Source organism: Papio anubis, chromosome 11 (genome assembly GCF_008728515.1).
Source record: "Papio anubis isolate 15944 chromosome 11, Panubis1.0, whole genome shotgun sequence".
Lineage (NCBI taxonomy): Eukaryota > Metazoa > Chordata > Mammalia > Primates > Cercopithecidae > Papio > Papio anubis.
In genome coordinates, this window is record NC_044986.1 from 76,785,414 (window position 1) to 76,807,249 (window position 21,836).

Here is a 21,836-nt window from a genome sequence, read left to right on the forward strand (position 1 = left end):
CCCACCTCAGCCTCCCAAAGTGCTGGGATTACGGGTGTGAGCCACCACGCCTGGCCAAGCCCTTATTCTTAGAGCTGAGAGAAAGAGAACTGCACGCACTGGTAGGGAGCTGGCTTCCCCAGCAAACAGAGTCAACCAGGGCTTTCCCTGGGGGCCTTGAGAAGATCAGCAAGCGAAGGAGGGTATGGTCTGTGGGCCATATGCAGAGCGGTAAGTGGCCCTGCGTTTGGGGAAGGGGTGATTGGAACAGAGGTGAGCAGGAGTGGGCCTACCTTTGCATGGGCACTGTGCCCCTGAGGGTGGGGATATGAACAGCTCTTGAGATCATGGGTCTTTTTTGAGAACTTGTACAGAACAAAATTCCTTTTGTGAAACCAGTCACCTTTTCCTGTTGTATCTATTTAGTCACCTGGGAGAGCAATTAATACAGCACCTCAGCATGAATTCACAGAAACCTATTAATATAGATGGAACTGAGGCTTTTTTTTTTTTTTTTTTTTGGGAGACCTGGTCTTACTCTGTCACCACCCAGGCTGGGGTGCAGTGGTGCAATCTCAGCCTACTGCAGCCTTGACCTCCCAAGTTCAAGCAGTCCTCCTACCTTGGTCTCCCTGGTAACTGGGAATACAGGCATGTGACACCACACCCAACTAGTTTTTTAAAATCTTTTTGTTTGTACGCCTGTAATCCCAGCACTTTGGGAGGCCGAGGCGGGCGGATCACAAGGTCAGGAGATCGAGACCACGGTGAAACCCCGTCTCTATTAAAAATACAAAAAATTAGCCGGGCACGGTAGCGGACGCCTGTAGTCCCAGCTACTCAGGAGACTGAGGCAGGAGAATGGCGTGAACCCGGGAGGCGGAGCTTGCAGTGAGCCGAGATTGTGCCACTGCACTCCAGCCTGGGGCACAGAGCGAGACTCTGTCTCAAAAAAAAACCAACAACAAAAAAAACCTTTTTGTTTGTCTGTTTTAAGAGATGGGGTCTTGCCATGTTGCCCAGGCTGGTCTTGAACTCCTGGGCTCAAGCAATCCTCCTGCCTCAGCCTCCCAAATTACTGTGAGCCACTGTTCTCAGCCTGAGGCTGGTATTAATGTGGGAAACGATACACTTAGAAGTCAGACTTAGTAGTCAAGGTGAGAGAAGGGGTGAGCTGTGAAGTGCAGTGGGGAGGAGAGAGGGCAGCTCCAGCAGTGGTTTTGTTGAGTGTCTTTAAGACAGACTTTTCTCACCTGTCCCATGTGGCACCAGGGGATGAGTGGACTGTCTTGGAAAGTGGTTAGGCAGGGGCTGGAATGTCTGTTGGGAATGCTGGATGGGGCATTGGCCTCTGGGCTTGTTCTACTCTGACTGTAGGCGAATGCCCCTATATAGAGCTTGGCCCATGGAACTGGGCCAGGCTGAGTTTTTCTTGGCCCACATTTGCTGAAAATGCTTTTGGATCGAATCACACCCAGAAGCGCACCTGGGGGTAACTAGAAGGACCCAGGCAAGCACTGTCGTGGTCTTGGGTCCTGGGGAGTCACTCATGCCTGCTCTGTGCCTACTGTGGGCCAAGCCCTCCTCGTTGTTGGGCTGCAACTCTGAACAAAACAGATAACATCTCTGGCCTTAGAAGGGCTTAGCTGGGGAGACACAATAGAGAGACAGGCCCTGTGGTCTGGGATCAGTGCCACAAAGAAAATCAACAGAGGAGGTCACACGTGGGAGATGGGGAGCAGTTCCACGAAGGGTGGTAAAAGGAGGCCTTGAACGCAGTGAGGGAGGAGTCAGGAATGGATATGGAGGAAGAGCATTCCAGGCTGAGGGAAGAGTGTCCTGGCTCTGAGGCAGGGGTGATTTTGATGACTTCAAGAAACAGAAGGAATGTCAGGGTGGCGCGGGGAGTGGGTTGCAGGTGGGAAGGAGATGTCTTGGGAGGTGTGCGCAAAGCCTGGCTGCAGAGGCCCTTGGGGACCATGGGAGAGAACGTGCATTTTCTTCTAGGTCTGCGTGGGAAGTCACTGCAGAGTTTCGAGGAGGGGAGTTCCCAGCTCTGTATTTTTGAAGGACCAGTCTCGTTGCTTGGACCAGTGAGGAGCCCCCTGTGGGATCCAGACCCGAATGGGTTGAGCCGGGGCAGGTGGGAGCAGAGACTGGAGAAAAGCTGGTTGAATGCACCGTGTATTTGGAGGCAGAACCAACAGAGGGTCCTCTGGGTTGAGTGTGGGGCAAAAGAGGAAGAAGGCACCAAGCCTAGCGTCTGGGTTTTCTCTCTACACTTGCTGGGTGGACGGTGGTGCCACTGAATGAGACGGAGAAGAGTTGCATGAGTTGGGTTGGGGTCGGGGGACCAAGGCTGCGTAGTGGGGCAGAATAAGAGTGAAATATCATTAGCTGTCTTAGGAGGACAAGTAAAGTAGACATTAGAGTATTTGACTGGGGGCATGGCCAGGACTGGACATCTGGGTATGTCGGTCAGCAGTGTTTAGATGGTATTTAAACCTTGTGAATTATGAGATCATCGAGAGGGCTCAGGGCAGGGTGAAGGAGCTAGGACTGTGAGTGACGCCCACCAGTGTCTAGAGGGGTCTGAAGGAGGAGGAGGAGTAGCAGGGAGGAAGGCAGTTGGCATATGCTCAGGGTCCCTGAAGCAGAGTGTGTCAGTGGAGTGCTTGGAGGAGGAGGGAATGACCAGCTGTGACCACTGAGGTCAGATACCACAAGGAAAAGTCTTGGCCTCCAGCTTTGGCAAGAGGGAGGCAGGTCACTGGGGGCCTTGAATAAGATGGGTGGGGATGGAGCTTACAGGTTTCGGCAGGTGGTGACCAGTCGCCTGCAGGCTCGCTCGGCATGCCAGTGTAAGACACCTGGGGAGGGAAACGAAGCGGTCATGCATTCCATCAGGAAAACCCTTCCCAGCTAGTCAGTTCAGGGGGAGGACTGAGAAGCAGGAAATGGGTGTGGTGTGGTAGAAAGGGCTAGAGATGAGCCCAGGGAGCTCTGCCCCCCTTGGCTTGGTGCTGTATCTAGTACTTGAGATAGCATCTGGCACTCGGGATGTACTCCGTGAATATTTGTTGAATGAATGAGTGAGGAGTGAATGAATGAACTGAGACTTGTGATTCAGCCCTTCTCCCCACTGCCTGGCACTTTGGTTTTGGCCCTCCCTGGGCCTCAGTGCCTCTGCTTTTGTAAAATGGAGGCATTAGTTCTTGGTGGGGGTTCTTCGCTTAGTGTTCACAGACCACTGTGGGAGCCAGCAGTGGGAAGCTGTGAACCCTCTAAAATTTCATACAAAATACTGGGCATTTGTGCATTTTCTGAAAGTGATCTGTGATCCAGAAGAGGTTGGATCACAGATTACTTTCAGGGTTGGGTAAGACTTCCTGGGGTTTTCCTTGAGCCCTTTCTTTCCATTCTAGCCCCTGGGGCTAGTTACTGAGTAAAATAGGCAGAAGTGGCTCAAGGCTTGAGATCACTGGTAGTCATAGAGAAGCGTGGTCCTGTTATTTATCGTGAGATGGTGATAAATGGCAGTGAAATGCCAGTGTGGTGTAAAGTAGTCACAGAAAAATAGGAGGCAGCTTTATTAGCAGAGCCCACGTTGTGTTTTGTTCTATGTGGAAAAGCCCTCCCTGGTTCAGGAGCCTGTGTCATGTATTTGGGAGGGCCCCTTTTTGTTGTGGTGCACATGGGGTGTAGGGTCCTGCAGGTGGGAAGTTGGGCTTGGGGGTGCTTCTCCTCTGGGGTGAGCTTACTGCTTAGAGCAGGCCTATTTTCTCTAGCTAAAAACCCAGCCTTTCCTGAGCACAGGTGCACCCCCTGCTCAGTGTAGATACAGTGAGGGGGAGGATCAACCCTGGCCTGGGCCTCTGGATAGCTGCTTATCTGTGCCTGGAGTCTTATCTCCAGGGCTAGAGAGCTGGGGTGTGTGGCAGAGATCCTGGGCTCTGTTTCCCCCCATCCTTACCGTGTAGTGGTGCCCAGTCCTATGCAGCCTCATCGTGTGTTGGGAACCTCTGAAGGGACCTGGGCCAGCCCTCCCAAGGGGTGATGTCTTCGTATACACCAGATAGTGCACTGAAATGAGTTCAGGGTTGCAAAAAGGGGAAGAAACGGCACAGCCTGATATCTGTGACCCATAGTCTCTCCAGGGTGGAGCCTGCTGTGAGATCTTTTTCTCTTCCCTCCCTGGGGCATAGGGTCATCTGAGGTTGAAGGAGTTTGTCCAGACATTCAGGAAGGTAGGTTCAGGTTATCTGTCATCTGCAGGGCCTGAGGGGCTATGTGAGATGTGAGCTAGGAGCATGCCCTGCCTGGCAGTGTGGACTTTGCTCTATGAAGCATGTTCATAGTGTTGGTTTCCATCCTAACTTCCTTCTCTCTCTCTCTTTCCTCTGCCCCACTTAGTTGGCTGGAGTTGTCTTCCTTGGAGTCGGGCTGTGGGCATGGAGCGAAAAGGTAGGTGTAACTATCACAGGACACTGAGCTTCAGGCAGCCAAAACCAGATTCGTTGGACTTCATTTTCCCTCCTCCAATCTGTTCCCTGACAACAAACATTTCTTGTGTAGTGTCAAGGTGTGTAGTTGTTAATCTTTACAGACACAACTCTTGCCTACTCTGCCCACATGATAGTGTTGGCTGCTGGAGGCATGGGCTGGGCTGGGCTGGTTGGGTTTTGAGCCCTGTGGATGTGGAGAGCTCAGCTCTTGTCCGCAGAGCAGGCTTGGGGCAACCCAGCTTCCTGACCCTGTCTGTGCCTCTGGGAGCAAGCGAGCAGGTCCTTGAACACAGGCATGCTTATTGTTGAAGCCCTTATCCTCCAGGATGAGAAAGAGCAGGGAGCGGGGCTGGGTGACGTGCCCCCAGGGTGCCCTGTGGGGCAGAGGTAAGCACCTCTGGGCCTCCTTGCCCAGCCTCAGGAGGAGAGGGGAGGAGTGGAGACCTGGCTTCTACCGTCTGGAAGGACATGGGGCAGTTGCAGCTCCAGGAAGGGGATGAGACTGGATATGGGCAGGGTGGGGCTGTGCTGCTGCTTATTGCCCCATAGCAGGGGTGCTGTGGAGGCGGTGAGGGCTGAAAAGGGCCAGGGAGGGAAGGGGGGAAGGGAGGGAAGCAGTAAGGTGGAGCAGGCCTGGCCGGAAAGAGCCAGGATAAAGCTTCCTCTAGCATCTTGGGCCCAGGCCTTCTTCCTTCAGTGGAACTTCCCTTTGCTTCCAGCAGGAGGAGGCAGAAGAACCTAGGTCTGCAGGCTTTCCTGCGATGGTCTTACGAACAGGATAAGGCCCACCTTCCGGTTTGGGCACCTTCAAAGTGGCCTGTGAACCCCGAAAGGGCAAGAGCTGGGGTGCGATGTCCTTGTGCCCCTGTGACCCAGAAGCAGGTTCAATCTGTGCCTCACAGCACCACCGTGTGGCTGCCCCTGGGACTGCAGCCGCCTAACCGAGTGTGGCCCTGAGTGTGGAGCAAATCTGTCGATTTAAAATAATTAAAAAGGCCAGAACCTAGTTTAGAGAGAGTTTATTCAAGCACACATGTTAAGGACAGGGCTGCCCAGGAAGCACAAATTCCAAAGAATGGAAGTCAGCCTTCCTGTTCGAAGTGTAGGAGCTTGGGCTCATTTATGTAGACAAAGCCAGACAGAGGCTCTGTTGCCCAGACGGGAGCACAGTGACTGAATCTTGGCTGACTGCAACCTCCGCCTCCCAGGTTCAAGAGATTCTTATGCCTCACCGTCCCGAAGAGCTGAAATTACAGGCATGTGCCACCATGCCTGGCTCAATTTTGTATCTTTTAGTAGAGATCGGGTTTTGCCATGTTGGCCAGGCAGGTGTTGAACTCCTGGCCTCAAGTGATCTGCCCTCGGCCTCCCAGAGTGCTGAGATTACAGACATGAGCCGCCATGCCCAGACACCTATGTATGTCTTGATGCTTAGTCACAATGTTCTGATTAGTTGAGGCGGTCTTTTTCTTTCAGGAAAGGTATGTTTAACATTCCACACTGAACATGTAATTGTCCCTGGGTCTTAGGTGATATCTGATCTGAGTTTAGTAAAGAACAATGAAAGAGGCAGTTAAACTGTAACAGAGATCAGTGACTGGAAGGGGGGCTGTGGTCTCTCCAGTCCCTTAGTTCAACCATCATCTAAGAAACAGAATTGCAAACATGCTACATGACTCAATCTCCAGGGCTCGGCTTTCCTCTTGGCATTTTACAAACCCTACGGAACTGCTCTGCCCATTATGTGACTGTCTGTGTTTATATTTAAATTGAAATTGAATATAAATTAAAATTCAGTCCTTCTGTCTCATTAGCCACATTTCAAGTGCTCCACGACACCTGTGGCCAGAGAGTGGGGGTATAGTCTAAAGCACCTCCATTGGTGTAGAAATCTCTATGGATAGCACTGCTTTGGCCTGCCCTTGGGCGTGTTTTCCACAAGAGTGTTCATAGTGAGGCTGTTTTCATCTCAGAAGAGTAGTGTTCCTTATTAATTAGGTGCCAAATTGGGGGACTAACAAGGTTAGCCACCAGGGTGACCAGTTTGACCACAGGCCACAGAGCCCCGTTTCCCTCCAGGCCTGGAATAGGCACCCCACAGGCTGCAAAAGAAGCCTGGTGGCTGCCTAGGAGGAACTCACAGCGTAGGTGGAGGCCAGGAACACTTTCTGGGACCTGAGGTGGGCAAGGATCTGCTGGTCAGAGGGACCCCTAAGGGCATGGATGGGGCCGGACTCTGGCCTGGCTGTTAACAAGAGGACTGAGCCTGGGGAGACAAGTCCCTGTTTTCAGTACCACCTGCACCCCTCAGGGTGGCATCCTTGACTCCCCTTCTGGGCCGATACTGCCCTGCTTTCTCTGTCTCTTTCAGGGTGTGCTGTCCGACCTCACCAAAGTGACCCGGATGCATGGAATCGACCCCGTGGTGCTGGTCCTGATGGTGGGCGTGGTGATGTTCACCCTGGGGTTCGCCGGCTGTGTGGGGGCTCTGCGGGAGAATATCTGCCTGCTCAACTTTGTGAGTGGTCACAGAGACAAGAGTGGGATAGGATGGAATGGGGTGCAGGCTCTGTTGGGCAGGATTATATGTTACCTGGTCAGAGCAGGTGGCAGCTCTTATGAGCCTCCCCCAGGCCCCTGCCTGGGGGCAGGAGGCAGCCCTTTGCACCCTACTGTCTAGAGAAGCTGGTTCCTCTCGACAGGAGAATTAGGTACCCTCTGGTTTTTAGCCCTTGGTGGGAGGAGCCAGCTGCCTGTAGGCCAGCTCTACTCCCTGCTCCTTTGCCTTTTATCTTCTTTCAGAAGTTCTAAAAGAATTGTTTGTCTGCTACTGTCCTTTGCCCTTCCTGGCTAAGATCAAAAGATATTGCAAGTAACCTTAAATCATTTCCCTTCTCCAAGGATGTGTGAGTCTATTGGATGTACAAGGCAGAATCCCAAATTTCCTGGCAGAACTGCAGATTACTAAGAGTTTAGTTTTATATTTAGATGCAAATTCATTTTTAGATATATTCAGTTAAATAATACCTGGTGGGGAAAACACATTATCATATTTTGCACTGTATTGTTTGTTGACTTGATTAGATCAAGCTCTCTCTTTCCTGGACATAATTTTAAAAGCAAAGCTATGGGCTTTTTTTTTTTTCCTAATTTTTTCTCTGGAAAAAAAAAAAAAACAACAGCTATGTTTAGCATCTTGCTTTTATGTGAACAGAGATTACGTTTTGGCAGGCCTCATGTGCGTGTGTGTTTCCTTTTTCTTACTTTGAAAGATTACTCCACATTTGCTGGTTGTGGCAAGCTGCTTAGTGTCTTGTATGGCCAGTGATAATGTCTGTGAGAGCACAGACTGTAGGCTGGGAGTCTGCCCTGATGGGATATGGACCTGTGGCTGCACTGGCCCCTTGCAGAATGCCACCACTCCTTGTGGCCTGGGGCAGCTGAGAGCTTCTGGAGGGGTCTTTATGCAGCTGACGATCATATACTTTCATGCAGAGTTGGTACAGATAACTTTGGCACTTCCAGAATTGTAAAGAGCCCTGCAGGGAACTCACATGTCCTGCATGAACTATGTGACCTCAGGCAAGCTATGTACCTAGTGACATAGCCATAGTTTTCTCATCCCTAAAGTGAGGTGACAGATATGTAGGCACTCAATGGGTTTGTGTGTGTAGGGGGAGTCGTCAGATTGTGTCTTGGGCACAGTGTCTGTCCTAAAGGAGCCGATACCCCAGGATGCTGCCCTGGAGGGTCCAGGTGGAACTGCTGGGGTAGGGCAGCCATTCGTTCATGTGATAGGGTTTCCTCCTTGTCCAGGGAGGAGGGCTGCTTCATAGCAAATGGCTGACACATTGGCTTGGAGTTTTCGCACACTTTTTCACTCATGTGACCGTTATCAGCAATGCAGTGACATGGGTAGGGATAAATAACCCCTTTTTACAGATGAAGAGAAGTTGCCCAGAGTCACCCAGCTAACCAAGTGTGGGATTCTCGGGACCCCGGTGTGGGACTCTCAGGTGCAGAGCCCACGTTCTGCCGAGGATGGTGGTTCTGGGTCAGGTGGGGTTATGTGTGTGGGAGTGCAGGCTGGTGGGGTGGTCAGTCCTGCTCTCGTCCCCTTCCCCTGCAGTTCTGTGGCACCATCGTGCTCATCTTCTTCCTGGAGCTGGCTGTGGCGGTGCTGGCCTTCCTGTTCCAGGACTGGGTGAGGGACCGATTCCGGGAGTTCTTCGAGAGCAACATCAAGTCCTACCGGGACGATATCGACCTGCAGAACCTCATCGACTCCCTTCAGAAAGCTGTAAGCACCTCCCCATTGGGCCCCCGATAGAGCATGCGCCCCCTTGTGGCCTGCTGTGCTGCCCGGAGCTGAGGCTAGCGGGGCACCAGGCCTTCTCTCCTCTGTGGGTTTTCTGCCTGCAGCTTGGCAGATGGCAGGGAGGCCGTGGAACAGGCCACCCCGCCTCTGGTCTGTTCCACTTTGCCGACTTGTGGTTGCCCGGTGGGCCAGCCCTTTCCCGTTGGGATTGGACAGGCAAATCTAGCTGCACCTGAGAACACCCACCCCCATGTGCCTGGCCCTCCTCTTTCGGCCCCAGATCTTTCCAATCCTGCCCAATAGCCACACCAGCTGCAATCCTCCTTAGGCGCTGCATACCGTAAGGCATAGCTTCTTCCCCACAGCTCGTGACTCACCGTCTGAGGCTATTCCTATCCCCTTCCTCCCTGGGACCTTTTCCCCTTCCTTTTTAAGAAGCCAGCGCTGCCTGGAGGAAGCTTTGTCAGATCTAGCAGAATGTGACCTCCCTGGAATATGTGCCCAGGGGTTTGTCTAAGTAGTCCCAGGCTGTGGCCTTTACTCCATCTGGTCCCCATCCCTCTTATCCCTCTCATGTGTGGCTGCACCTGGAGGCTTGGAACACAGCTGTCCCAGCCACCTGGGGAGGAACCCACTCCTTGGCCATGTCAGCCTGTGCAATGCAAGGCTCTTGTTTGATCTGTGTGCTGACAGAAAGCCCAGCTTCCTTAAGAACTTTTCATATGGAACACTTTGCTTTTGAGAAGAAAATAAATCAGAAACCATTAAAAATCTATGATTCACTCTCATTATTAACCAAAACTTGTTCACCTTTATTTCATGTATTATGGGATCCAGCAAAACTCATTTATGGTACCAAAGACCCTATCTGTATTGTTATTACTAATGTGTATTAGTCTGTGAAAGTCACCAAATCCCAGCCATGTTTTGATACCTCTCCTTTCTTTTCTGTTTAGTGCCACCATCCTTTTTACATTTTCACATACCCTTGGCTTGCTGGTGTCAGCATGCTAGGTTGTGGTTCATCCCTGCATTGCCTTAAAAACATAGTTTTCTCCATTGACTTCTTTTTCTTTTAAAAGTAAAACTTCTGGCCGGGCGTGGTGGCTCATGCCTGTAATCCCAGCACTTTGGGAGGCTGAGGCGGGTGGATCACGTGGTCAGGAGATCGAGACCATCCTGGTGAAACCCCGTCTCTACTAAAAATACAAAAAATTAGCTGGGCGTGGTGGTGGGCGCCTGTAGTCCCAGCTACTCGGGAGGCTGAGGCAGGAGAATGGCGTGAACCCAGGAGGCGGAGCTGGTAGTGAGCTGAGATCACGCCACTGCACTCTAGCCTGGGCGACAGAGCGAGACTCTGTCTCAAAAAAATAAATAATAATAATTTTAAAAAACTTCCCAGGAGAGGGATTCAGTAAATTACAGAGCTTCCTTGGGGTGAAATTTCGGGTAATCACTAAAGCAAGTGGAACAGTAGAGGTGTGGGGGAGACGATTTTACCTGAGAAGTAAGCAAAACAAAACAACCAGAAATCGCTGTTGTCATTTGTTGTGATTATTGCCATAACCATGTCAGCTGTAAGGGCAAATGCGAAAAAGTTTTTTAGGGGAAGAGACACTGTCAACTTTACAATGATGCTTTCAGTGTTTGGTTTTTACAAATTTTGTAGTCAAATAAGGATTTTCTTTGTAGCCACACCAGATGATAGGAAGGGGAGGGCAGAGGCCCCAGGTGTGGGGCGGAGCTTTGATTGTGTTACCTTTCACCCTCATTGGACCTCTTTTCTGAGGAGCAGACACTTAGCAGCTGTTTTTTGTAAAGGGGTGAAAAGGGGAATTCGCTTGCAAGTTTCTCAGGGAGGAGAACACTGCACACTAGGAAGTGTTCTCTTGTGGCAAGTAAAGGACCACACCAAGGTGCCGACGGGGCCTCAAAGGAGAGAGGCCACTCTCCTATCCTCTGAGGAGACTGGAAGGAGGAGTCTCCTTTGAAGAGGCTGGGAAGAAGGGCAAGCTCCCTGCTAAGGAGGGCCTGGGCTGGGTATGCTGTGCCCGGCAGTGGGGCCAGAGGGCTCCACTGAGCCAGCGATGTGGGTTGGACAGAGGAGGGACCGTGGCCGGGAGATACCTTCACCGCCATTTCCTTTTTATTTGTTTTTATTATTTTCTTTAACACATCAAAAGAGCATGTTCTCTCTCTCTCTCTCTCTCCTTTTTTCTCCTCCCTCCCTCCTTTCTTTTTTCTTTTCTCTTTTCTTTCTTTTATTTCTTTCTCTTTCTCTCCCCTTTTTTCTCTCATTTCCTCTCTTTCTCTCTCTCTTTCCTTTCTTTCTTTCTCTTTTCTTTCTTTCTTTCTTTCTGATGGGCGGGGGGGCGGGGGTGCAGTCTTGCTGTGTTGCCCAGATTTATTTCCAGCTCCTGGGCTCAAACCATCCTCCCATCTCAACCTCCCGAGTCGCTGAAGTTACAGGCCTGGGCTACAGCCCAGCTGTTTTCTTCTTAAAGGGCTGCCTATGTTGCCAGCTTAGCATCTCTGCACATGGGGGGTAGCGGGGCGGGCCCTGGTTTCTCTGCATGGTAGATGCCGGCAGACTTAGCCTGGCATCACCACGAACGTTGCCCTATGCTGGGCAGCCATGGCCCTGTCTTGGAGCCCCTAACAGTTCTGGCTTTTGTGGTTGCAGAACCAGTGCTGTGGCGCATATGGCCCTGAAGACTGGGATCTCAACGTCTACTTCAATTGCAGCGGTGCCAGCTACAGCCGAGAGAAGTGCGGGGTCCCCTTCTCCTGCTGCGTGCCAGATCCTGCGGTGAGTTGGCTTGTGCTGGGACACAGGGAGCCCGCCCTTCCTGAAGCCCAGCAGCTTTCCTGACTCCTCCAGTGCTCTGGGGTACTTTTCTCTCATGGAGGTCTGAGGAGCGGGTGTGTCCTCTCCACGCCCTCCTCAAGGCTGCCCAGCTCTGAAATCCGATGTGTGTACATTCTAGGAACACTGCTTGCATGACCCACCCTGGCCTTGGTGTTCTGGGTGAGGCAGGAGAAAACAGTATTATTTCCCCGGGCTCAAGCAGTTCTCTGGCCTCAACCTCCCAAGTAGATGGGATCACAGGCTTGAGCACCACTCCTGGCTAATTTTTGTATTTTTTGTAGAGATGGGGTTTCACCATGTTGCCCAGGCTGGTCTTGAACTCCTGGGCTCAAGGCGATCTGCCCATCTTAGCCTCCCAAAGTGCTGGGATTACAGGTGTGGGCCACTGCGCCTGTCCTGTCCTTTCTATACCTATTTGCATTCCCAATCCAAGGCCAACGTCCTTGGGTTCCAGAAGCTATGTTCTTGGGGTGACCCGTGAAGGAGCTGTGAATTTTGCCTGAGCTGAGCCTGAGTAGAACTGGGCATGTTGCCAGCTCTCAGTGCAGTTATGTAAAGCCTGGTCCTGGGTTATGGGCTTTGAGAAGGCAGAGCATCACCACTATTATATGGGCAAGTTCTGCAGCCCAGGAGAGGCTCCGATTTGCTGAAACTGCACAGCTCTTCTAAGGTCTCCACTGCGACTGTGAAATGTACCAGTCTCGTAAGTGTTGCTTTTAGCACGTATAGTTCTTACCTCCAAGTATAGGTCTTACCTCCTAGCAAACTGTGGCCCCCAGGCCAAATCTGGCCTGTTATTTTTCCATGATCTGTGAGCTAAGAATGCTTTCAGATGTTTTTAAATGGTTGGAAATAAACCAAAAGAAGAATAATATTTTGGGGCACATGAAAATTATATGCAATTCAAATTTCAGTGTCCATAAAGTTTTCTTGAAATATAGCCATTCCTGTTTGTTTACAGATTGTCAGTGCCGGCTCTCATGCAACAAAAGCAGAATTGAGTATGTGTCTGAAATATTCACTGTCTAGCCCTTTAGAGAAAGTTTGCCACTCTGTCCTGGCCTGAAGGATTAGTTGGTGTCGTGATTGAAGGATATGAGCTGTAATGGAATTTGCACAAATGTTTGCTAGTGTTTGGTCATGTCTTTTCTAGAGTCTCTTACCATTAGGTTCTTGAGACACCAAAAGCAGCTAATTTTTCTCCTTTTCTTGCAGCAAAAAGTTGTGAACACACAGTGTGGATATGATGTCAGGATTCAGGTGAGAGCTCCAGTGTATACAAATTGAAGAGTTCTTTAGGTTTCATTCCCTATGGTTCAACATCCTGATTTAGCACAAGTGCAAACTGAAGTGGGGAAACTCGGGGCAGTGAAGCTCCTGATGCCACCTAAGCTGAGCATGGGCACAGGGTCACACACACCGCTTCCTGAGCTGGCGGCAGGACCCCTGGGAGCAGTAATGGTGATTCCAAGCCTTGTGAGCTGCAGTCCCAACAACTAGGAGTTGCTGCATTTAAAGAGGTGGGATGGAAGTTTTGAGGGACAAAGACTGCATTTTTAGGAGGCTCCTTGGCATCCCAGAAGATGTCTCTCGTTAAGAGGACAGCTGCAGGAGTGTATGTGCCTTGGTCTGGCCTCTGTGTGGAGGCAGTGGTGACAAAGAGGGAGGCAGGCATGGGGCAGGGGTGAGGCTCTGTCCTCCAGGACTTCCTTTAGGCTGTAGGGAGTGTGCTCTTGGATGCAAAGAGAAGCAAGACCCTACCCCACTCCAGTCCTTGTTCTAGTGGTTTTTGGTGATATGAATGACTGCTGTTCTAAAAGGGAGAAGTCTCGAGGAATCTGCAGAGACCCCTCCTGTTAGTTGTGCATACGAGGGATGTGTCCCTACAGCTTGGGCAACTGTCTTTCTTTAGGGATCTGCATTTTACAGGGAGAAACTTCTGTAAACTGAATGTTTGTGTTTCCCCAAAATTCACATGTTAGAACTTAAGCCCCAATGTGATGGTATTAAGAGGTGGGGTCTTAGGGAGGGGATTGGGTCATGAGGGCAGAGTCCTTATGAGTGGGATGAGTGCCCTTATGAAAGAGGCCCAGAGAGCTTATTTGTCACTCCACTGTGTGAAGACACAGTGAGAGGGTGCCATCCATGAACCAGAAAGTGGGCCCTCATCCAACACCAAATTTGCCAGTGCCCTGATCTTGAACTTTCCAGCCCCCAGGACTGTGAGAAATAAATTTATGTTGTTTATAAGCCACATAATCTATAGTATTTTATTATAGTTGCCTGAATGGACTAAGATAAGAACCTGTATCAACATCAGCTTCCCTAATTATGAGTTGTTTTGCCACTTACATTAATTTGCAAAGGCTGCTGTCACAACATAACACAAACAGAAATTTAAGCTACGGCAGACATTTATTTTCTCACAGTTTGGAGGCTAGACGTCCAAAATCAAGGTGCTGGCAAGGTGGGTGCCTTTAGAGAGCTGTGATGGAAGGGTCTGTTCCAGGGCTCTCTCTTGGCTGCAGGTGGCTGTCCTCTCCCTGTGTCCTCATGTGGGCTCCCCTCTTGCATGTCTGTGTCCTGATCTCCTCTTCTTGGCATGATGCTCTTCATATTGGATTAGGGGGCACCCTGATGGCCTCATTGTAGCATAATTACCTCTGTAAAGAGCCCGTCTCCAAATACAATCACGTTCTGAGGTCCTGGGGGTTAGGACTTCAGTGTATGGATTTTGAGGACACAGTTTAGCCCCTAACACCTCTAAAGTTAGGGACTAATGCTCCATCGTGTTGCCATGGAGGAGGCTGATAGGTGTGAGGGGGCTGGGGCCGATTGCCCTGGGTGGGGTGGGCAGGGCTGGGGTGTGTGCTGGGATGGTTACTGATACCCCACCGGGGTCAGCACTGGAGGGAGCCGGTTGGCTGGTGACTGTTGCCTGGCCGAGCTTACCGGTGGGATGCCCGCTCTGAGAAGCACCCTTCTTCTCAGGAGACTCTGGATCCCCTTTTCCAGGTTTCTCTCCCTTTGAAGGCACATCCTCCTCCAAGCCTTCAAGTCCTTTCTCTTTCTCCAGATGTGGACACTGGGGAAGGGAATCTTGAGAAAGTTGGTCTTTAAATCTCTGGAGACCTGAAGGGAAACAGCCAGGGAGTCTTTGGTCAGACAGGTGGTGCGATGGCACGGTGCCCAGCGAGGGGCAGAGGCTGGGAGGAGCCGACGAGCATCTCCTGGAGAGTCCTTGCCTGCCTCCTGGATCCCTCGTTCCCACCCTGCTTTGCACTGCTCCTTGGTGGAGTTCGCTAGGGAATCAGGGTGGGGACATTGTGCGTGCCAAAGGCTCAGGCCCCTGTGGTGTTTTCCTGCAGCTGAAGAGCAAGTGGGACGAGTCCATCTTCACGAAAGGCTGCATCCAGGCGCTGGAAAGCTGGCTCCCGCGGAACATTTACATTGTGGCTGGCGTCTTCATCGCCATCTCGCTGCTGCAGGTGCGTCCCGGGAGCCTGTAGGATTGGCAGGTGGCCTTTTTTCCTTTGAGGTTGGGCCCTTAACATAGAGTGCATGGGTCCAGCTTGGGTATGGTATTAAGGAATTTGCAGAATTAAAAAAGGGATTCAACTGGATGTCCAAGGCTGAGAGGGTGTATGTGTGTAAACGTGTTGGGGAGGAGAATGGTGGCTTCCATAAATGCTACCTATAGGGGCGCCCTCTGGGCGGGGGCAGGCTGGGAGGGGCTTGTGGCCCTGCACAGGTCCTATTGGCAGCCCTCTCCAGAGGGCCTGGTGGGCTGCAGAAGGGTCACTGCCTGTCTGGAGGTGGGTCAGGAGTGTGCTCGGGGTGGGCCATCAAGTGCTGCAGATAGGGAGGCTAAACTTTTGGTCACCTGGGGCCTGAGGGTGGCCTGAGGCTCAGGTGTGTGCACTCGCCCCGGGACCCCTCCTCCTGTCTCTGGTCCCTGGGCTGGGATTGTCAGGTATCTTCCCTGTCCATGAGACATCCTCTGAGGCCCGCTGCCATTTGTGGCATCCTTTCCCCTCCCAGGCTGTGCTTGTTCATTTGAACCAGGTTTGACATGTGGGAGGATGTTGGTGGCTCAGCGGGCAGTGAGGCTTGGAGTGACTGGGCTGGTTGGTGACTGCCAGGAGACGAAGTGGCAGAGAAAGTCAAGAATTCAGTGATCAGAGAAACCAGGAGTCTTTCCAGTGCTGTTCAGGGCTTCCAGGAAGCTGCAGCTTCTGGGTCCACTGATGCAGTTCTTGTGTGGAAAATAACACCATTTATAAAGTGTTTGACTCTGTTCTTTCCTGGAAGAGGGTGACTGAGGTGGACCCAGGGCCACCAGCCACCCACACATGCCTTCCTCCTTCAAGGAAGACTAAGAAATAGGAGGAAGCAACTGGAAAATGAAAGAAAAAAGTTATTTGTAAAATGGGAAAGGGAAGAATCAGACTTCAGAAGGACTGACTAGTCAAATTAGAACCACACAAGAATTTAAAGGGAAAAAAAGCCATTTCCAGAGGTCACCAAGTTCATGCTCGTCTGTTCACGTTAGAAGAACATCAGTCTTCTCTCACGATTTCCCGCTCACCAAGGTTGGGATGAACCTTCAGACATTAGCACAGCCGAAATTGGGGGTGGCCTTGGTCTTTTTGTGGAATCAACGTTTACGGGAAACACTCAAGATTTATTATTTTGGGAATCAGAAACAGTCAGGGTGACCCTGTTATTTTTGGTTTAACCCAGGGACAGGCGTGTCCTGCCCCATGGCTTGTGATGCACTTAATCATGTTGGAGGCAGGGCAGAGTGTCTCTTTTGCTTGTGCTGCCTGTGGTTTGCCTCTTCTAGGCTCTGGGGATGTAACAGACTAGACCCCAGAACCCCTTTTTGCGGAAGGAGTAGCTGTGCTGTGCCACTGGCTCCACGGTGCTATCTCTGCATCCTCAGTTGCAGCGGGGGCGGTGAGGAGAGGCGTGCAGTGGGAGCTCCCAACCTCACCTTCCGCTCCCTGCCGTCTGCCTTTGGGCCCCAGCAATGGTCACTGACTCTGCTGGTGTTGGTTTCAGATATTTGGCATTTTCCTGGCAAGGACCCTGATCTCGGACATCGAGGCGGTGAAGGCCGGCCATCACTTCTGAGGAGCAGACTTGAGGGAGCCGAGCTGAGCCACGCCGGGAAACTAGAGCCTTTCTCTGCCATCAGCCCTAAGTCCAGAGGGAGAGGAGCCGACACCCCCAGAGCCAGCGCCCCATCTTCAGCCTCAGCGTGACGTGACCTCTCTGTTTCTGCTTGCTGGTGCTGAAGACCAAGGGACCCCCTTGTTACCTGCCCAGACTTGTGACTGTATCCCTCTGGAGTCTATCCAGAGACAGAGAATGTGTCTTTATGTGGGAGTGGTGACTCTGAAAGACAGAGAGGGCTCCTGTGGCTGCCAGGAGGGATTGACTCAGTCCCCCTGCAGCTCAAGCACGTCTGCAGGACACCCTGGTCCCCTCTCCACTGGCATCCAGACATCTGCTTTGGGTCAGCCCCATCTGTGGGTGGGCCATGGGTAGAGGGACCCACAGGCGTGGACAAGGCATCTCTCTCCATCAAGCCAAGCAGCACGGGGGCCTGCCTGTAACTGGGGAGGCGGACGTGGCCTTGCTGGGCCTCTGAGTGCCAGCGCAGTCTGCGGGAGCATGCACACGTCAGGGGTTGTTTGCAGGATCCTCAGCCATGTTCAAGTGAAGTAAGCCTGAGCCAGTGCGTGGACTGGTGCCACGGGAGTGCCTTGTCCACTGCCCCCCTGTGTCCACCAGCTGTTCTCCCGGTGCCAGAACTGCCTCTGGTCTTGACAGCATTAAGCCCTGATGGCACCGGTGGGGTGGTGGGCATGGTTCTTCACTGAGAGCCGGCTCTCCTTTTCTTAAAGTGTGTAAATAGTTTATTTATAGGGGTAAGAATGTTCTCACACCATTTCACTTCCTCTTCCTCTCCTCCAGCATTCTCCTCTGAGCAGCCTTACATAGTGTCCACGGCTGGAGCCGACCCTTTTGAGTCCCCTCGAGTGTCTTAAGAACCAGCCCACAACAGCCTCTCCTTCCCCTCCACATACTGCAGCCTCCCTCCATGTATCCCACATACAAGCACTCCCCCACTCCCCAGCGTGGCCTCACTGTCTTCTGGTCTTGGTGCTACTGAAATTGTCACCCAGAACTTGAATCCTGACCCTCCCCACTGCAAGCCCAGGGAGCCCCAGCCCAAGATGGCTAGCCTGAAACAGTTGGCCAGGGCTCCTCTTGAGGCCGCGTACCCAGGGCTGGCTGGCCTGCCATTTGCTTCTCTCTGAGACAGCCATTCTTCTGCAACCACGCCCCATGCCGAGCCACAACCCCAGGCTGCAGCTGCTCAGAAGGTCCGGGCGTTTTGTTTCTGGTGACCGGATATCGGTGGTCACTGGTCCACCCTTCCTGTCAGGGCTTTTCTGGGGCCTGCTCTTGGAAATGAAGTCTTCTTAAGTACTGAATAATTCCCCTGGGGATAGCTGGGGCATTTGTCTAGCTGGGCTACTTTCTAACGCTTTGCCATAGCTCGGACCACTTCTCATCGTTCAGGGATCGAGTGCAACCTTCAGTAACTTGCCGGAGTGTACATTCTAGTGTGGTGTATACTGGTGGCTGTTTGTTGATGATGATATTATCTTTTTTTTTCCTGGTTTTTTTGTTTGTTTGTTTTTTACAATTCTCTGTAGACTAGGAGAAGAAGAATGCTTGTGTTTTTTGGAAGTGTGATGCTTCTCTTTGACTGCCAAACTCTTTTATGGAATATATCTTTATATTAATGCTGTTGTTTTGGTCGTTTTTGTTTGGGGTCACTATCAAGATGTTGCTAAGCATCTCAGTGGTAAACGCAGCTGCCAGAGGAGCCAAGGGCTAGGGTATGTAGACCTTACAGAAGGGTGGATGGTAGAGGCAGCCCATCATCAGCACAATCTGACTTACATTTCATTGAGTGCATTTTTTTTTTTTTTTATTTTTAAGATTCTGTATGGCAGCACTTTCAGTCTAGAGGAAACATTGTTTTAGGTTATTTCTGTCCACCCCTGGGCGATACTATTTATTGATCCAGGCAAAAGAGCTTGGGGCCACTGAGTCGAAGTGGGGACACGGGATTGAAGCCTGGGCACTGCCGCTGCACGAGCTGTGTGTCCTGGGTGTGCCGGCCTCTCTGAAGGGGGTTGGTGGCGGTGCCCGCCTCACTAGATGCCTCTGATCCAGCCTTCCCTGGGGGAGTGGGTGGCCGCAGACCCTCCCTGCCAGAGCTCCTGGAAGGCTCTTGTAGGCCTGACCCATCTATTCCTGTAGACCTAGTTCAGGATGAAGTCTCAGTGTGACTTGCAGAGTTGGGTTTGTCTTTCAACTATAGACCCTTCTGGCCATTCTCAGCCATATCATGTGACTCTGAATAGTTGGATGAGGAATGGAAAGAAAGCAAGGATGAGAGCCGGGCACTGGCCGTCTCCACCCAGCATCGGCTCTCTGCACAGAGGCACAGGGCAGGCCTCCTGTGCACTCCCCACTCAGCACTGGCCTGTCCTGAATCCCTGTCTTCCCTGGTTGGAGGCCAGCTGTGGCTGGTCTCACCCCACCATGCACATGCTCACTTTAAAGCTTTGGGGTCCTTCCTGTACCCCCTCCCCAACCCTGGCCCACCCCCTCAGGATCTTGTCACGTTACTTTTCCTGTCCCTTCTTCCTGTCGCTGGCCTTCCTTTCCTCATCCTAAAAACTTGCCTAGGCCCTATGGCTCCCTCCTTTCTTTCCCGGGCAGCTTCTTATCTGGGCTGTCTGTACCCCTTCCTTTCCACCACCCACCATGCCCCATGTAGCTGAAAGCTGCTTATCCCAGTGGTCAACCCTGGCCTTCGGCCTCTAGCACCAGACATTGCACCTCCTGAACGTCCTCTGCTTCTCTGTTTCAGAGGCCTGGGCTCGCCAGTTCTCTGGCCGCTCCCATCCGTCTGCTCAGGACTCTGCTGCAGCTGTCCTCACCGGCCTCCAGGGAATCCCACTTCCCTCAGGGCAGGGCTGTGGGCTGGGCTGAAAAACCATCTGCATGGTCCACAAGAAGCCTGGCACTGGGTTTCCTCATGAATAACAATGAAAATTAAAGGATGCAGAACCTTCCTGGAACATGGAATTTCTCTGGGAGATTCCATGCAGAGGCCACTGGGGAGGTGACGGGCACGCATGTGAGTGTAGGTGGCTGCAGTGTTGGAAGGCTCCCAGCAGAGCAGAGAGCATCTCAGTCTCATCAGGGAACCCACCTCATGGCTTCTCAGCCAGCAGTCTCAGAGGAACATAGACTGCAGAGAACGGAGGGAGGCAGCAGTGGCCCCGGCACCTGAGGCATCCTGCTGTCATGGGAAGGTCTCTGCCCAAATGTCAGATGCATCAGCCTGTCACCCACTGATCCAGAGCTTTCAGCTGTGCTGGTTGGGGGTGGGGGGTGGAGTGCTGAATGACCTTCATGGGTGGGCCTTTCCAGCTCTAGGGTCATACGGGTGTTTGTCCACAGAACCACAGTTTTTAGGTTGTGTGTCCGGGACTATGGGAACCTGTCCCCCATGATGGATCTTGGTAGAGACACTTCCCTGTGTCTGTCATCGTGCCCAGGAGAATGCTGCAGGTGACTACCTGCAGCCCTGTTCTCATTCATCTGGATGCCCTCCAGAAATCTGGGGAACCATACACCTTTAGAGCCTTTTTAGCTCCTTATCAAGTTGGCAAGGCTTGGCCATTCCTGTTCAAGGCTGCATTAAAGGCACGTTCACCATCCTGGCTAACACGGTGAAACCCCGTTTCTACTAAAAAGACAAAAAATTAGCTGGGCGTAGTGGCGGGCACCTATAGTCCTAGCTACTTGGGAGACTGAGGCAGGAGAATGGTGATAACCTGGGAGGTGGAGCTTGCAGTGAGCCGAGATCGTGCCACTGCACTCCAGCCTGGGTGATACAGCGAGACAACGTCTTAAAAAAAAAGGTACGTCCATTCTCAAATGCTTTTGACGTCTCCAGGGTGCCTCAGGACAACACGAAGTGGGCATTGTAGAATTTGGGGCTACTGTGTTACTTTGGAAGAAAAAGTTAAGGGTACTTTTAAGTGGATACTGTTTTGATGAGACTGCCAACTTCAGGGAGCCCAGCTTTGGAGAAGGAGGACGTGAGTATTCCTTATAAGGGTCCAAAACAATTCTTTCTTCACTTGGCTTTCTTTCTGTGCTCTGCATCTTATATTCCAGCAGGGGCTTCCAATGCGTGGTTTAATAACTACCAGAAATGGCCGGGTGCAGTGGCTGATGCCTGTAATCCCAGCACTTTGGGAGGCTGAGGCAGGCAGATCACTTGAGGCCAGGAGTTCGAGACCAGCCTGGACAACATGGTGACATCCAGTTTCTGCTAAAAATACAAAAATTAGTCGGGTATGGTGGTGTGCAGCTGTAGTCCCAGCTGCTTGGGAGGCTGAGGCAGGAGAATCGCCTGAACCTGGGAGGCGGAGCTTGCAGTGAGCTGAGATCCCGCCACTGCACTCCAGCTCTGGCGACAGAGCGAGACTCCGTCTCAAAAAAAAAAAAAAAAACCTACCAGAATAAATTATCACCTTGGACTGTAATTTTGACACCTCAAACAACTTTTAAACTAGTCTTTTTAAAAAGTACACTTAAATAAAAATCTAAACATAGGAGAATGTAAAGTGAAAAGTGAAAGTATGTCTTCTGTTCCCCAGAGGTAACTAGTATTAGGAATCCTTCCTGAAAATATCCATGCATATACTCGGGTCATCACACCCATGGAATCATTTTACATAGTATTTTATAAATGTTAACTTAATATACTGATCCACAGTGCGTTTTCACGGTCACGCCATCAGTTGTAGGAGTGTGCCAAGAGCAGATGGGCCTTGCCTTTGTACCAGAGGAGTCCATTTACAGTTGCAGGTAATAGAAAACCCAATTCAAACTGGCCTAAACAATGAGGGGAGGTTTTGGCTCCCGAAACTGGAAAGTCCAAAGGTGGGGTGAGTTTCAGGGTTGGGTTGATCCAAGTGGCTCAGTGACGACAGCAGGATCTTGTTTCCTTTTCTGTCTGCTCTGCCTTCCACAGCGTCCCCTTCATCTATGGTGGAGG

General features: G+C 51.5%; 1 protein-coding gene across 5 annotated transcripts in view; it reads left to right on the plus strand.

The window, feature by feature from the left end:
• TSPAN14 (tetraspanin 14) overlaps positions 1 to 18,492 on the plus strand; it is a 63,144-nt gene extending 44,652 nt beyond the window's left edge. For 4 of the 5 annotated variants that reach the window (XM_003903691.3, XM_031652333.1, XM_009214488.4 and 1 more), the window contains exons 3-9: positions 4,393 to 4,443; positions 6,856 to 7,002; positions 8,614 to 8,784; positions 11,486 to 11,611; positions 12,887 to 12,931; positions 15,040 to 15,159; positions 16,736 to 18,492. In XM_003903691.3, coding sequence (XP_003903740.1) covers positions 4,393 to 4,443; positions 6,856 to 7,002; positions 8,614 to 8,784; positions 11,486 to 11,611; positions 12,887 to 12,931; positions 15,040 to 15,159; positions 16,736 to 16,807 — 732 coding nt within the window. In that variant the 3' untranslated portion in view covers positions 16,808 to 18,492. The remainder of the gene's footprint in view (positions 1 to 4,392; positions 4,444 to 6,855; positions 7,003 to 8,613; positions 8,785 to 11,485; positions 11,612 to 12,886; positions 12,932 to 15,039; positions 15,160 to 16,735) is intronic. The other variant, XM_031652334.1, reaches the window with a different exon arrangement.
• The last annotated feature ends 3,344 nt before the right edge of the window (positions 18,493 to 21,836 follow it).